The 16,597-nt window shown below is 38.0% G+C and overlaps 2 protein-coding genes across 2 annotated transcripts; one reads left to right on the top strand and one right to left on the bottom strand.

The window, feature by feature from the left end:
• Positions 1-3,513: 3,513 nt before the first annotated feature.
• Positions 3,514-9,849, bottom strand: LOC139121699 (kelch-like protein 24). Its single transcript, XM_070686783.1, has 2 exons — positions 9,644-9,849; positions 3,514-8,742 (listed from the first exon to the last, which is right to left on the bottom strand). Exon 2 carries the CDS (start codon positions 8,725-8,727, stop codon positions 7,036-7,038), a length of 1,692 nt encoding a protein of 563 aa, XP_070542884.1. The 5' UTR covers positions 8,728-8,742; positions 9,644-9,849; the 3' UTR covers positions 3,514-7,035.
• A 24-nt stretch (positions 9,850-9,873) lies between these two features.
• LOC139121706 (cytochrome c oxidase subunit 5A, mitochondrial-like) lies at positions 9,874-13,357 on the top strand. Its single transcript, XM_070686795.1, has 4 exons — positions 9,874-10,047; positions 11,580-11,818; positions 12,285-12,416; positions 12,979-13,357. Exons 1-3 carry the CDS (start codon positions 9,969-9,971, stop codon positions 12,405-12,407), a joined length of 441 nt encoding a protein of 146 aa, XP_070542896.1. The 5' UTR covers positions 9,874-9,968; the 3' UTR covers positions 12,408-12,416; positions 12,979-13,357.
• The last annotated feature ends 3,240 nt before the right edge of the window (positions 13,358-16,597 follow it).

Genomic DNA, 16,597 nt, shown 5'->3' on the forward strand with positions numbered 1-16,597 from the left:
TCGTTTCCATCATTTGACATTTTGGTATTCTCATATCTCTTACTGCCCCTCGATGGCTACGCACATGTGTGGCCTGGCTAAGCACAAGTCAATGTAGTGAAGCCAGCAAGGCTGCACCAGCTCACCGAGTTAGGCTACACCAGCTACGGTGTATAGCCAATGAGGGGTTGTGAGAGAGTCAGTTTTCATACTAGTCTTTTTGTCACATCCTCTAATTGTAATATTTGGACTTGGGTACCAACGAACTCGAGCTTGAATGGATCATTTACAGGTGCTTTTGTTAATGAGAGACCAGTAGTACGTGAAATGAGTAAACTGTTGACTCAAGTATTGTTTGGCTACCTACAAACACAGTTTGGTGATACCCATGGAGGTAGGAAGAGACCTTCTCTTCCTACCTCCATGCTGATACATATACACAATACACTGATGGTATTGCCCTGGGGTCTACATTCAATTTTCCGCAATTGTAATATTCTTTGAAACTGAAATGATTGACAAACTTCGGAGTCTGAGCTTGTGGTATTAACTGTAACGTAATGTTTTGACCAAAAGTTCCTAGTAGTAAAATGCTGAGGGCAATGACGACTACTGCCACATACCCTAGGATCTATGCTCTTACATTTAATCATAGACCCTCCAGAAAGTTTTTTTTCTCGAGGGTCTATGATTTAATCTCATCATCTACTACCTCCATGATCTCATGTTCATGATCTCAGCGATAAAATAAGGTACTGACTCGCAGCTACTTCCGGTTTCCCTCAGAAGAAGAACCCGGTGTGGACCGGATAGTTTGTTAAAGTGTAGTTTATGCATGTTGTGAGTTTCTGCTACGTTCCGACTTTACGATACGTAGCCTTACCACCTTGGTGGTAAGGCTATACGTATCATAACGTCGGAACGTAGCATAAACTCACAGCATAAACTTACAAAACTACCCGTACCCGGTCCACACAACGCCTGTGGATATTGGGCCACATATGCGCCAGCCCCTAAAAATCAATACTAGTCTGACAATGACAATGTTGAACTCTACACGTCCCACCTTGATCAAACACTTACCATAGTGTTACAGAAGTAAATAATAAACGATAGACGTCCATTCCCTAAATCATTTACTGCCTCTGTCTTCATAGAGTCATTCTCATGATTACGTCGTCTGCTCAGTGGAAGTTGACGTCCTGTGCATATGAATCATCATTGATCGTCGAGTCTCCTCGGTCTCGACGTGGAAGTTAAGTGTGTCACAGAGCTTTACATCATCACTTAAAAGGCACGTTCTGATTGGCTCATAGATCGTCGCACCAAAGAGGTCAAATGAAGTCTTTTTGTTCCATGAATTTGGATACCCTTAACTACTGCTATTACATATCAGCATATGGTACATATGTGCATAAAATTACGGTACGAAGTGCCACGGCGTTAAAATTGTTCCGAGTTGAGATGTCATTAATCTCAAGATGTCGATACTAGTGGCCAATCAGAGTGTGTCATACATGCAAATATATCGCGTATGACGTCTCGGGTTAAATGTTATCATTTCATCTTTACAAAAACCTCAACATATGGAATTACCTTCTATGACTTCATATTTGAGTCTCCTCTTTTCACGATCTGAACTGAATCGAGGCAGATTTCAGAAAATGTCTCTGTCAATTACATTGCCCGTACATTATTTAAATTATTTAATTCAAGTAATTTGGTCAGCCGATAGCGCCATCTAGCGCCACATAAAATGACAACTTCTAACGTTTCTTTTCAATGTATTTGCTTGGAATATTCGTTGGCTTGAAATCGGTGAGGGGTACAGGTGAGTCAGGCGTTAATTCTGTAAGCAAAAGATATAAATAATTACGAACTATGAATATTATAATAAGGAAGCCGTCATAATGTACGGCCGGGGGGGGGGGGGGTTGGATGAATGTGGGGGGCCGGGCACTCAAAGAATTGAAAACTTCATGGGGGGGGGGGGGGATATGCTCAAAATGTGGAGAGGAAGAAGGGAGTACTCAATTTTTTGTGCAAAATAAATTTAAGCACCTCTAAGATTGCACCATTGCAGACATCAATTTCTCAAAATTTTCAATACAAGAGGAGGGACACCCCCTCTCGTGCTATCCCGGCCTTGGGATCCAGTGTTCTAACAGTTTTACTAGTAAAAGACAAATTGAAAAATACCTCTCAGATTGCACCAGACTGTGCAAATGCACGCATCAATTTCTCAAATTTTTCACAGGATCCAGGACAAAACTGAACAGTTGTGAATTCATATTTATTATCACAGAAACCTGTAGTTTAATTGACTTCAGTTCAACAACCCTTTTTGACATTTAACCTTGCCATGTGCAGGCTTTTCATGAGCAGCTGGTAGCTGGAGAAATGACACATGAAGGTCACAGATTTTCTATTCCTACATATTCTTTGGTCTTCAATCTTTGGCAAACTGAGAACTGTTTTTCACAAAATGTGTTGTCACTCTTTGGTTGTTGAATATTGTGACTCGATCAGACACTGATCATGCAAAAAATGTAATAAATATATCAGTGTTTGATGCCATTTTCAAAACATTTTACCGAGTGCAAAATAAATTGAAACATCTCTCAGATTGCACCATTACATACACCAATTTCTCAAAATTTTTGACACCAGAGGGGGGACCCCCCTCTCGTTGTGCTCTCTCCCTTGGGGTGTTCTAACAGTTTTACTTAGTAAAAAAACAAATTAAAAAGACCTCTGAGATTGCACCAGCCTGCACCATTGCACACATCAATTTCTCAAAATTTTCCATGCAAGAGAGGGGACAGCCCCCTCTAACACTCTTCCCCCCTCTCGCGTATTCTCCCCCTGTACTTTCAAATTCTGCCCAGTCAGATATCCTAGTGAAATCCCTGTCATGATACCCATCAAACAATATGGTTGGATACTAGTTATAGCGCGAGTTTTTATATCTGTATTTTGTAGTGACTTAGAATTTCGAATTCATTTTGATGGGTTTCACCATTTTCAGCCGTCATGAGATAACCAATAATAATCTAGCAGGGTACATCAGGATTTGAAAGGTCTTTACTATTGCTGTATTTTGTAAATTTTACAAATACACGGATTGGTATTTAAGCTTTGTAAGTTTGGGGGTGTTAGTCAAAATTACTGAGTTAGAGAAGGGGGTTACTCAAATTCATCATGGTTGGCAAGGGGGGTACTAAAATTTGGGAGTTTCTGATGAAATTCCTCTGACCCCCCAGGCCGTAAATAATGATGGCTCCCTAAGTTTGGTATGTGATCAGATTTGAGCTCCCTTTCAAGTTCTGCAATACTTGAAACATAACTGACTGGGTTCAATAAAATTGCATTTCCTTTCTGCTCTGTGTAGTTCATGGAAGGTCACTAAATGCTTTCAATCACACTTAACCATCGTTGTAAACCACGCGCCTCTTTACGGCAACAGCTCAGCGCTTGCATAGGTCAGCGGAGCGGAAATTATTGCTCTGGCTCGCGAGAATGCACTTAACACAACCGTTTACAATGAATCTAAGACAGTAGAGGTTTCATTTATTTGAAAATTCTAATTAGAATGAAATCAGTATGATACTGGCTATGTAAGGTAAATATATGGTTTACAACATTTTATATTTCTGTAAGACACTTTGATGAAATGGTCATTATGTTGACTCATGATATATTTTCCCAGTTTTCTTTTTCTATTCTGTATTAACTTTCTTGACCTTTGCTCTGAGGACATGTGGAAACACTCTTAAATTACACAATAATGTTTGATGCTTCCTGTATGTACAGTCTGTAAATATCAAAATGTGTATTTCATCTCTACACTTCAATTTGGAGAAAGACTGACCACCAGTGTGTTCAATAAACACAATTATATATATTGTAGACAGTATGTTTCTGTTTATTGGTATGGCGCTGTTCATTGTTACAGATTTGTTAGTAAATATGGCTGCACGCATGCGACATCGGACACAGCAGCTTGTCAGTAATGCATGCATGGCTGTTGTTGTTGGTCCTTGCAGTCTCAGCAATAAATGTCTTTCAGTATTCATGGTAAAGCTAGCATTGACCTACCACGTATTTTCATCATTCTAGTGTGATCTAAAAATGTAGACAAACATTTCTTTCTGCATATTAATGAGACAACGATGACATTATTTGCAAACAGCTCTATTGAAAGGTATCTTCTGACAATCAAATTTCCGCTAAATGAAACACATACAGGGCTGGGATTCCTCAGATGTGCCTAGTTGATGACAAGTCAGATACACCTCCTATGAACTCTCATGAACTAATGTTCACACTAAAAGGACATTCAAAGTAACTCTAGCGGTTACTTCATCAGATCACAAGCACCATAGTAGTGTCTAAAAATGGACATTAAAGCCCCACTAACTGTATCTTTTAACTTTATTTTTATGATTTTACCTTCAAACTAAAACAAGTTTGTGAGAATGTACTAATTTAGGTGTGTGTATACACTTATTATTCACTACCTGCAGGGACTATATGTGAGATTTTGAACAAGATAAAGATTACACTGCCATTAAATGTTTGCACCAACATTAAATCGCAGCCTGGTGCGGAAAAGCAAAAACCATGGATACTTTTCATATCTGCACTAAAATCTTCACATAAACTGCACAGAGTAGTCCAATGTAATGCATAAAGGGTGAATGTTTTCAACTGTGACATTGTATGTTCTTTTCCCTTTGTATTACCAATTTTTGAAAATGGCAGAAAATCAAAATGACGATTAAAATTTGCATATACTTTGCAAATGTTTCACAACGGAATGGTTTCCTAATGCAGTAAAAGCCCAATCCCTTCAGAGGGTAGAACTCAGAGGGAACCAGGAGAGAATAGGAAGATATTTTGAGGTCAACAACTTTCAAGAGTTACAGCTAGTGGGGCTTTAAACTTTCAAAGGTTACAGATACTGACACTTACGAAAAGAGATAGTTCTGGAAAAATGTTGGTATGAAGCAGTCTGATAAAGTGCCAACTTTGAAAATTCTTTCCGTAGATTACTGTATCATTCCTACATAGTTTTTATGACTTTTTGGATTTAATGGAGGATTTTATGTGAAAATGACTAGTTGCTGATAAGAATGCCATCTTCTTCTTTTTTTCACTTTAGTTGCAGCAGTCAATAGCTGAGTTCAACGCACAGTAGACCCATGACATGTATACAACAATATGAAGAATCTCATTGTGAAATGAGTATCACACAAATACAAGTAACATCATGAAAACAAAAACTCTAGTTAGGGTTGTGACACAAAATACATGTATTTAGAGCTCTTAGTTTAAATGTTCCTGTGTTAATTGTTAACTGTCTCAGAAATAGAGTGCAGAATTTTCATAGTTTTAAAATGTTTTAATCGAAATTAGTCAAATTATGAGAGGAAAACAGGAAAATTACTGCATTTTTTATTTCTGAACAATCAATATACATGGAATAAATTATGTAAATCAATTGCATCTAATGAACTATTTTTCAGTATTTTGTCTCTATTGTCCAGCACAGACCATTACATAATAATGTATTTGTGGTAGTTGCATGGCATATGATATGAGCAAGTGCACAATAATCCTTTACCTCCCCTGAGTCACCTTAGCCCTGTTTAAAAACACCAACATGTCTTTTGTACATATCACCCACATAACTTTTCTGTGTCAGTGATTTTGAAAATGTAAACGAACACTCTCGTCTTTAAAGTGACATTAATCCTATTAAAAAGTTAAAAAAATAATGTGAAATTTTTGTTCCCTTTGCCTCACAAAGTTTCTAAAAGGTGTCAATACTGCACAAACAAATCTAAACTCTACATGACTTGTATATGATTCAACTTTTTACCGAAAGTTTTACGTATTTCAAATATATATTTATTACATTTAATAAGTACTGCAGTAACTATAATGTGCTGAAAATATAACTTTGAGTTCTTCTACATGCAATTATTATTAGTATTAGTAGTAGATGCTAAGTCAGTGTTTCATCTAGAGAGGGGGACGGGGGGATTCCCCCTCTGTTGACATGTTGGCACCCCTAGTAATTTGTCAAGGGGGGACCAGCTCCCCTCCCCCAATGAAATGGTGCCAGTCACACTTTAGAGATATTAAAGTAGAACACATGAACTGGTGAAATCTCCCTAAATTTTCCGGTAAATGGGAAAATCCCCCCGTTGATGTCACCCTAGATGAAACACTGCTAAGTACACTGTATATTGGTAAATTCATAGTAGAAGTTTTGTTTATGACAGCAAAGTAAATGTATCATATTTTGCTCATATCCAGAATCATCTAGAAAGGGATTGAAATTACACGGTAAAACATGATAATCATCAGCAAATGCAAGTTTCAGGAACATACATCTTTGATAATTTGTTTCGAAAATGCCATCACCCGTTTAAAACCATTGCCACAAAGCCCAAGGTTATGTACATTTTCCTATACTGTGCTTATATATTCTTGATATTGGTGATGAATGTACCATTCACTTTCTGAAAGCCCATACAGAAAAATTTTTGCTTATAGAATTATCGATATTCAGGTTAAGTAGAAAAGTTTTGGTATGAATTCTCTTATCAGGTATATTTCGTCATACTCTGATGACTCTCACATGTGCAATGTAGCAAAGTCTTGAAAGAACTTAAAGAGATTTCTGAGAAGGAAGATATAGTTTGTTGGAAGTGAATGAGCTATATAGTGAGACTACTTTTGTAAATTTCCTTCTTGATGCATGTGGACATGAATAATAATAATAATGATAATAATAATAATAATAATAATAAATAATAAATTAAATAATTGCTTTTTTTTAATGTACGCTGTTATTTAAGTTAAATGATACAATTTTTTGTTGTTTTTTTAGTTGTCTGGATCCCACGTAACCCTTGGAGGTGAACATGCAACTGATGCTGTTGAAGACCACTGTATTTCCACCAAAACATGTTCTTTCTTTGTTCGATCTGATTACACATTCACATGTAAATATCTATCTTGCAGTTGATCTGGATGGTGCTACCATTATCTACTACACTTTCTGATTGTTACACATCCATGTCTGTATACAGCAACAGGCATGTAACCAACCGGGGACCATCGGTCCTCAGCTAGGTCATACGCCTCAATGGTTTCAACAACCCCATGGCCCTCTCTGTATCCTCCAAATATGTAAATGATTCCATTGCAAACAGTTACACCTGGATCAACCCGACCGATAGTCAGGGATGCTTTTGACTGCCATGTGTCCGTCATTGGATCGTAGCAGTACATATTCCCACTGCCATCACTGATGACATAGATGAAACCTCTCAGAGTCACTGCACAGCAGGCAGGTTGTCTGGCTGAAAGGGGACAGGGCGACAGAATAGTCCAAATGTCTTGTAGGGGGTTGTAGCATTGAGTGGGTGGTGGGTCAATCTCAGAGTAACCGCCTATAACGTAAATTTTTCCCTGGCAAGCTGTGGCTGCTGGATTTCTCACTGCGTATCGCATTGGTGTGACTTCTTTCCAACCACATGTAGTGCAATGAGGATTGTATCTTTCAACGCTGTTAATTGTACTCCAGTCAACATCTTTCCCGCCGAGAATGTAGACATACCCATCCAATGCTACAGATCGGTGTGACCATCTCTCCTTCAGCAAGGGGGTGGCTAAGGTATACCACTTGTCCTCAGAGGTTTCATATAGCAATGCACATCCCTTCCTGGAAGATACAAAGATGTTGTTTCCGATGGCGACAGCCGTGGCTACCCTGTCCCTGGAGATGGGTATGTCTTCCAGGTCCTTCCATTTCCCTGTCAGGGGATTATAAGATTGCACTTGACTTTCCTGTCCCATCCCAGCATCACCACCCAAAGTGACAATCACCTCAGAATAAATACGCGAGGTATACAATGGCGACGTCAAAGCCTGTCTTTCTATTACGCCCATGGTTTTGTATGCATTGGCAGCTCGCAGACGATCTGAGACCAATTCAGAACCCAGAAGGAGTTCTTCTTTTTCAACATTCTCTTTAACGTATTTATCATTTATAAATGCAAATCGAATGTGCTGGAGTAAGTCTGGTAGGAACCGACTCCTGGCACCTTTGTCATATTTCATCCAATTCATACACAATTCATACAGGTCCTCTTCTCTTTGCACTTGAACTTTGGGTGATGATACATAATGCAACAGCCGATCTTTGGAAAGAGACATTGCTTCCTCTTCCTTGCTTACCTGTGAGAATTCCTCCAAAGCAAAATTTTCTGCCTTTTCACTCAGGGACATGCAATTGTGAAGTTCGGCAAACTGTTGTATGCCAAGACAGTTTGATGAATCAATCTGTCTGCCCATATACTCCGCACAGGCTCCTTTGACTGGGAGTATCTGAAGCAAATCTGCAGTTTCCAGCAAAGACTGCACATTTGCGTCAGTAATAGTTAGCTTGGAGGTGTAAATGAAATCTATCAGTTGTTCGAGAATATCAGCATCGACTTGATTGAGGCGCACTTTTGGTGTAGTGCTTTCTTTCAAGTCATGATAAAACATAGCCTTGAAATAGCTGCTGCTGGACGCCAGCACCACCCGGTGACAGGGAAACTCTTTTCCATTGACAGAGAGCGTCACATCAGAGAACTGTTTCTGGGATTTCAAGTTGTTCAGGCCTTGTAAAAGATCTTCAGGATGCCGTGTTGCATGGAAGTTATATGAGCCGTGAGAAGCTGCAGCCATTGATTATGATATTGTCTGGAAAACAGTTCAGAAAGCAAGAAGAATCAGCTTCTCTGTGACACACACTCTGCAATGAAAATTCTTAACGTGTAAGGGACTGGTCAGTTTCTGCAGCCTGGGGATAAAATTTTCTGGACACCAAAAAAGTGGCTTTCATTTTGATACATTGAATTTTATGCCATTATGGGCTGGATCTTACAGTCAAAAATTCACTGGACCAAATCCTTCTATTCAGCGTTTCAAAAACATGGTGACCCTCCCACCCACAACACCCCCTCCCCCTTAACCGAATCAAAACCCCACACATCCCTAATCCCCCCTGCTCCAGCTGAAGAAACCAGTCCCTGATTCTGTTCTTAAAATTTCAATGATTAAACAAATGATTCCAGAGTTGGAAATACAAAGGTATACACACTTTCGTGTTATTGAATAAATACAACATTAGTATATAACCATATTACCAGTAAATAACAGCAATGCTACATGAGTTTTACCAGTTGTACTCATTTAAACTTTAAATTGTAGACAGAGTAAAAGACAAACAAACAAAAACCCTACCGACAATTTGTACACAACCCACGCCCAATTTGATCTCAAATATTTTACAGAACAAAATTCAATGTCGACAAAACATATATGATATAATATTGAGTAAGAGTACATTCTTTGTGTCATTTTGTAGATGTGTATCATGCATACTTCAATCTGGGAACTATTGTATTTCACATGATCATGAACTTGTGATCCGCTTGTGATCCGCACATCAAACTGGAGTGAAGAATGGGCATGGAGACGTGGCTCTGAAACCATGCATGGATGTTAAAAAGAGACTGAGGAGTCACGAAGCCTGAGAAAAGGAGGAAAGATGGCAGTGCAGACATTTTTTCAGTCGCTCCACCAGACTGATCGATCTTACCGACTCGGAAGATGAGAATATTCAAAGAGCTAATGCAGTTACGCTATCTTGACCTTGAAGCACCACCACGTTGTCCGAGATGAGATGGGCAGCAGAACGAAGGCAATCATGCAATGCAATGCAAGGAGCAAGAAACCTGAGTTTGCACAGCCAGTTGCACAGCTGATTGCCTTGAGTTGAGGACTTGGCAGGCAGCTGCCAGCCGCCCTCTCGAGTTGATCGATTACTCGGGTTGCATGCTGGGAACGGCCCAGTTTTAACGCCGACGCCGCCATTTTGGGTCGTGTAAGTTCCTTGGCACGTAGACAACTGTAGATATTTCAAAATGTTCAGGATCGCACTTCAGCGTCTTAGTACGTCCATCAGACCTTCAGTGACGCAAAGGGTATACAGACAGTCACTTGGTATGTATATAGGGTTTAAAATAATTTCATTATTCTGTCGTTAAATACTAACTTGGCACGTGCCGGGCCGAGCTTTGATGCCGGGCGGCTTTTTTACGATGAGAACAGCAGCCATTAGTCCACATGCTTTCTCCACGTTAACAGCTTTTCACCCAACTTTTCTACTATTTGTTATTAAAACGAGTGGTGTATGCTATTTAAAATACCGAAAATTACTCGATAGATCTGATGATCGGCTATGACGTGACAATCCAATATATCACTCTCTTGGTCAAGGTCAAGTCTCTTGGCTGTTTGAAACCATAGACCCGAATAGGGTTTGCACTGTGAAACTTCAAATGTCAAAGTAGTAGTACTAGTAGATTAGTCAATCATAATCAGCGAATGTAATACCGACGAGCTCTTTTAGGCCTAATTCCGAAATTTATTCATGTACTATGTAGTACCAATATATGGCCCTTCTAAGTTCTAAATATTGTCACATCATTGCCATAAATTTCAGCTCAATGTACGTTTCTGTAGTGGCATGATCCCTCCTAAAGGCATAAGTGAAACTTGGTTCTCCTTTATGCCTTTATCTTTAAACACAAAGATAAATACTAGTAGAATTTTATAACCTGGTTAGGGTAGGTCATATCCATGTACAGTGCAGATGAACCTCAGCACCAAGACCAAGACACTGAAGTTCCTAATTTTTTATCTCAGACACTGAAGTCCGTCATTTATTGCTCTCATTGGTCTTACAAGCTGGGTCTTACGTATTTGCAGTTTACACCATGAAGCATATACTGGTCTGTCTTTGGTGACGATGTCAAATTTTTCATAAAATCTCTATTCTATCTCACGAATCACTCATGTAGGTTTAGTAATTATGCACATTTGTTTTGCATGCACTTTTCTACACAATGCTACATCCATAGACTCTATCTTCACTTGCCATTTAACCATCATAATTATTTTCCACTTTCAATAAGTGTCTACAGTACACCAGTGTACACTACAGTGATTATTTATTTTTCATGATACAAATTCAAACTCTATGTGTTTGTGTGCAGATATTACCTTTTGCTTGCCAACTTATGGTCTTTAAGGTCAGTGTAAACAAACAAATAAGCGTATACAGTGAGACTTCTCTCACAGCCCTTGTTTTTTTGAAAAACAGTGTTGTAGTATCTTGCTGCTTGTAACCTGCAATCCAAAAAAATTTAGTTTGGCATTATGTGAGTAAATGAGCAGAGTTCAATGCACAAGATCAATTTTCTTTGGACGAGAGGCTTGAGGGACGTCTGTGAATAGAGGAAAAGAATGATGTGGCAAATGTGGTATGGCCAGATTGTATCATATGTGGCAGCCTAGCTGCAGTTTTAATGGGAATTACCAGGGCTTTATTTGAAATGATAAAAAAAATAATACTTGCACAAGTGACAGTGTTGTAACAACAACTGCTTTAGGTTCAGTATCAATGAAACAAAATGTTCTACTTCTCAAAGTCTGTCAAATTTGAAAATCCTGGTCTCTTTCCATATACCCAGCTGCTACAAGTCTACGCCAATATTCAGCAAAGCACGAGGAAAGCGATGAACAGTTTGATGCTAGATGGGAGGCCTACTTCAACAAACCTGACATTGATGACTGGGAACTCCGAAGAGGTCTAAATGAACTTCACGGTCACGATCTTGTACCAGAACCTAAAATCATTGCAGCAGCTTTGAAGGCCTGTCGGCGGCTCAATGATAGTGCAATGGCGATACGCATCCTTGAAGCTGTAAAGGTAAGAATTGTTGAATGCGACCTGAACACTGGTATGCAAGTTTCCAATATGAAGTCAAGTGTTTTCAATGTCAGCTAATTATAATTATCATGTAATCATGTCAAGGGAACATGATTCTAAGACTGTTTTGTGTATTCTGTTGTAGTTGTAATTTTTGCTGCTTTAGAGCACTGTATTTCTTTATTCATGATAAGCATGTGTGATAAAGCACTGAAAGTGATGTATTGTAAAGCTAGAAAATTGCATTGTTTTTATACAGAGTACATACAGAAGCCATGTATGTTACAGTACAAGTCTATTTTTTTGTGTACTCTACTCCACTAAAGTAAAATTCCAAAATTAATTCATGTACAACTTGCCTTTTGATGGAATGGACCACTTCTTACATTTGTAAATCATCTGCTCAAGAAAAACTAGATCATTTATCTTCTGGTAAGGGTAATTTTTCTTTTTGTTTTATATACAGTTCAAGGCAGGCAGTAACAAGAACACAATATACCCATACGTTCTACAAGAAATTAAACCAATACTGGAAGAACTGGGAATTAGCACACCAGAAGAATTGGATCTAGATAAGCCTGCTCAATAACAAACCACTGTGAGTGTACTTCTTGAATATAACTGAACCTCGGCTCTGCATTGGCAAAGTCCATATTCAGCAAGTCATTACTTAGCCTTGTATGGACTAACACAATTCTTAATTATCACAAGTGCCTCTATTATCAGATTTCTACATTTACAGTACTTTGTGAAGGTTGTCTTTCATATATATGTGCATAGAAAAAAACATTCAATGGCTTTAAGTATCGGCTGCTATTTCATCATGATGGCAAACTGTTTAGTATTTGTTACACTGAGCCAAACAGTGGCACTTTCACCTTTGAAGTATAATCACTTTGACTTTGATATTTGCATATCATAAAGCTTTTATGTTCTTTTGTCATGCTATTATATAAAATCTCAGCATGAACATAACATGAACTGCTTATGCATCTGTGCCACCTCAGGCCTCTCGGATACTTGTTAACATTTAGCTCTTCTCATGAACCTATTGCTTGTCTTTTCAGTACATTGGCTTGCGCCATGGAGGTTAGCACTTCAGATGGCCAAAACCACTTGGATCGAGTATCAGTGTTTCATCTTTCTTATTTTTGTTTCAGGTGTGTGTGCCATCCTGTCTTGTATGATGTAGCTGATAACAATGACATTGTCTTTGGTACGTGTGTATTCAGGTAGTCACAGAGACAGCTGCACTCAACACGTTTTCCTGTTGGCTTTCAGAATTTTTTTTTGTGTGTGTGCAAAACAATACAAAAATATTATTATCATTCATAGCATTACAGTAGTACCTTATTTCTGAGAAATGGGTGCCTAAGTTACACCTACATAACCCAGAGCAAAATAAAAGTTAAAATTTTTTTTTTGAAGTTTTTACTTCGATTGCATAGCATCTGTAATTGTTTTAGTGATTTCCTGTTAAAAACAATGTATATTTGAAGAAAATGAAAATAAACCTTTGTCAAATATTTAATAATGTAATGTGATTGTTCAAAGCCTGTTTCATGCCCTCTCGGATGGCATGAGTTTGGGGATGATGATTGAAGCCTGAGAGGATTGTTGTACCGGTATGTACTGTCTACAGTTCCTTGTTTTGTTGTGTTATTAGCTCCCATAGCCATATGAATATATGGCAATGGAAGCTATTCTTATAGGCTAGGGAAATGTCTGTATGTATGTCTGTATGTCTGTATGTCTGTCCGTCAACATCAAAAACTCCAAAACTGCTGTACATTTCATCTTGATATTTGGTGTGTACATGGATGATGGGCTGAAGATGAGATTTTTTTCAAATGAAGTTGTCATTGCCAAAAATATGCAATTAAGTGAAAAATGGAAAAATAGTCAAAATTGAAAAAACTCAATAACCACTGAGCAGATTACATGAAAAATTAGCAGTAAGTACTTTGGGCTGACATGAAATGATTGTGCACATCTTGGGTCATTATCTTGGACTTGCTATTTTTCATGAATTTTTTTGTAATTTTCTCCAATTTTTGGTCAAAAAATCTTCTCTGAAACCACAAGTCCGATTGATTTGAAACTTGGTATGGAAGTGCATAGGAGTGACCTTTTCCAAATTTGGGCAAATCATGGTGAAATTTGCATATTTTTAGTTTACACGTCCATAGACGCGGGGCCCCACACTGCCATGTATAAGGCCACGAAAATAAAATTTAGTTTCTCATCGTATTCATATTGCAAAAAGGATGCAGTGACACAATTTTTAGTCCCCACGGATGAAGTCCGGTGGGCTTATAGATTGGGTCATGTCCGTTTGTTCGTCCATCCTGAGTCCATCCGTTTACGCAGATATCTCAGATATTTTGACAAAATGTCATGTGACCTTGATGACCTTTGATCTCAAATATACATATTTGTCCATAACTCAGTAACCACAAGTGCTACCATCCTTCATATATGGTATGATGGGACACCTTATGACGCCACATATTGTACCTCATTAATTATGCACATATCTAATTTTGAGCGAGCCAATAAAGCTAGAGGTCTGATTTTTGGTATATAGGGATAACTTAGCAAAACAATTTTTTTGACAAAATGTCACGTGGCCTCGGTGACCTTTGACCTCAAATATACATATTTGTCCATAATTCAGTAACCACAAGTGCTACACCCTTCATATATGGTATGATGGGACACCTTATGACGCCACATATTGTACCTCATTAATTATGTGCATATCTAATTTTGAGCGAGCCAATAGAGCTAGAGGTCTGATTTTTGGTATATAGGGATAACGTAGCAATACAATTTTTTTGACAAAATGTCACGTGACCTCGGTGACCTTTGACCTCAAATATACATATTTGTCCATAACTCAGTAACCACAAGTGCTACACCCTTCATATATGGTATGATGGGACACCTTATGACGCCACATATTGTACCTCATTAATTATGCACATATCTAATTTTGAGCGAGCCAATAGAGCTAGAGGTCTGAATTTTGGTATATAGGGATAACTTAGCAATACAATTTTTTTGACAAAATGTCACGTGACCTCGGTGACCTTTGACCTCAAATATACATATTTGTCCATAACTCAGTAACCACAAGTGCTACACCCGTCATATTTGGTATGATTGGACACCTTATGACACCACATACTGTACCTCAATAATTATGCACATATCTCATTCTGAGTAAGCCAATAGAGCCTATGTCTGATTTTTGGTATATAGGGATAACTATAGAGAGAAATTTTTTGACCAAATGTCATGTGACCTCGATGACCTTTTACCTAAAATATATGTTTATGTCAATAAAATAGTAACAACAAGTGCTATGTCCTTTGTATTTAGTAGGATGGGAGACCTTATGACAACACACGCTTTACCTTATTAATTATGTACACATCTAATTCTGGGCAAATGAATAGAGCTAGAGATCTGATTTTTTGGCATATAGGGATTAATTAGCAATATAAATTTTTTTTTCAAAATGTCATGTGACCTCGATGACCTTTGACCTTGATTATACATATATATGCATATCTCAGTAACCACAAGTTCTATACCCTCCAATTTTGATAGGATATTAGACCTTAAGATGTCACATCTTGTACCTCATTTATAATGCGCATATGTATTTCTTGGCTGGCCAATACTGCTAGAGGTCTGATCTTTTTTCCCGATTGAGAACCATAACTTAGACATGCCTCATGTGTTTCAAATTGGGAACAACGACATAGACCTATGTGCCCATAGATCTCAACATATACATTCCAGTGATACTTCTTAATGACCACATTTTCCTGCCCATCAAGACTAATACTCCTATTACAAGTGGGGACTATGTCATTGTAAATGACTTTTTGAGTTAATGGTTGTATCACAGTATACGATATATCTAATTCTGTATTTTTTCCATTTTATATTCTGAATAAATACATTAAACATATTTCACTGTCTCCAGTACATTACCTTTAAGTATTTTCACTTCATGCACTTTATCCCTTTCACACATGTTCAAATATCTGACCAGAGAACAAACACTAAATAGTCCAGGATGGGAGCTACAGTGTCATTGACGCTATTTTATTACTTTGGTCAGAGTTATTGCTACCAACTTGGAGGTAGGAAGAACTCTTCCTACCTCCATGCCCCATGCTAGGCTGAAATATAGGGATGCCAGTTTCATCATATTTCATACTCATGAAGTTGCTGTAGAGATTATTTTGTAGTAAAAAAGTCAGAGAAAGGAATTCTTGTGTAAGACTTTTTAAGGGAATGTCTTTAAATTTTTCATCAAAGCTGTAATTCTCTTTGCCAGGGACAGTGAAATGTTGGTTGCTAAGCTACATGGGGGAGGATGAAAGTGTATAGTATTCAGACAAAGTTGCATCTTCATAAGTTGATAAACAAATACAAGATTATTGGGCGTACATGCTGTTGTGATATTAGTAATTAATGTGATATCACAGACTTCCAAACAAGTCGAGTAAGACTCAAAGTAAGACTTTCATGACCCCATGCAATATGAAAAAATGTGATGTAATCGTAGATGATTTTTTTCTGGAACTTAATTGCATCTCGGAAATGAAATATGGAAATAAGTGAAATAGGTGTATCTTGACTTTTTTCCCCAAAAAGTAAAACTATTCTGCTAATTTTATCATCAGCTTCATAAAACTCAAAGCGAAGATGCCTGGAACCTGTGAACTAAATTTGAAAACTGTTGAACCAGCATTTTATGAA

The sequence above is a fragment of the Ptychodera flava genome, chromosome 21 (assembly GCF_041260155.1).
Source record: "Ptychodera flava strain L36383 chromosome 21, AS_Pfla_20210202, whole genome shotgun sequence".
Lineage (NCBI taxonomy): Eukaryota > Metazoa > Hemichordata > Enteropneusta > Ptychoderidae > Ptychodera > Ptychodera flava.

What these genes read in the sequence shown, in the direction of transcription:
- LOC139121699 (XM_070686783.1), bottom strand. Translation starts at nt 8,727, where the DNA reads ATGGCTGCAGCTTCTCACGGCTCATATAACTTCCATGCAACACGGCAT.
- LOC139121706 (XM_070686795.1), top strand. Translation starts at nt 9,969, where the DNA reads ATGTTCAGGATCGCACTTCAGCGTCTTAGTACGTCCATCAGACCTTCA. An exon ending in GGTATACAGACAGTCACTTG is followed by an intron (nt 10,048 to 11,579) that starts GTATGTATATAG and finishes CCATATACCCAG; the next exon opens with CTGCTACAAGTCTACGCCAA. An exon ending in GCATCCTTGAAGCTGTAAAG is followed by an intron (nt 11,819 to 12,284) that starts GTAAGAATTGTT and finishes TTTTATATACAG; the next exon opens with TTCAAGGCAGGCAGTAACAA.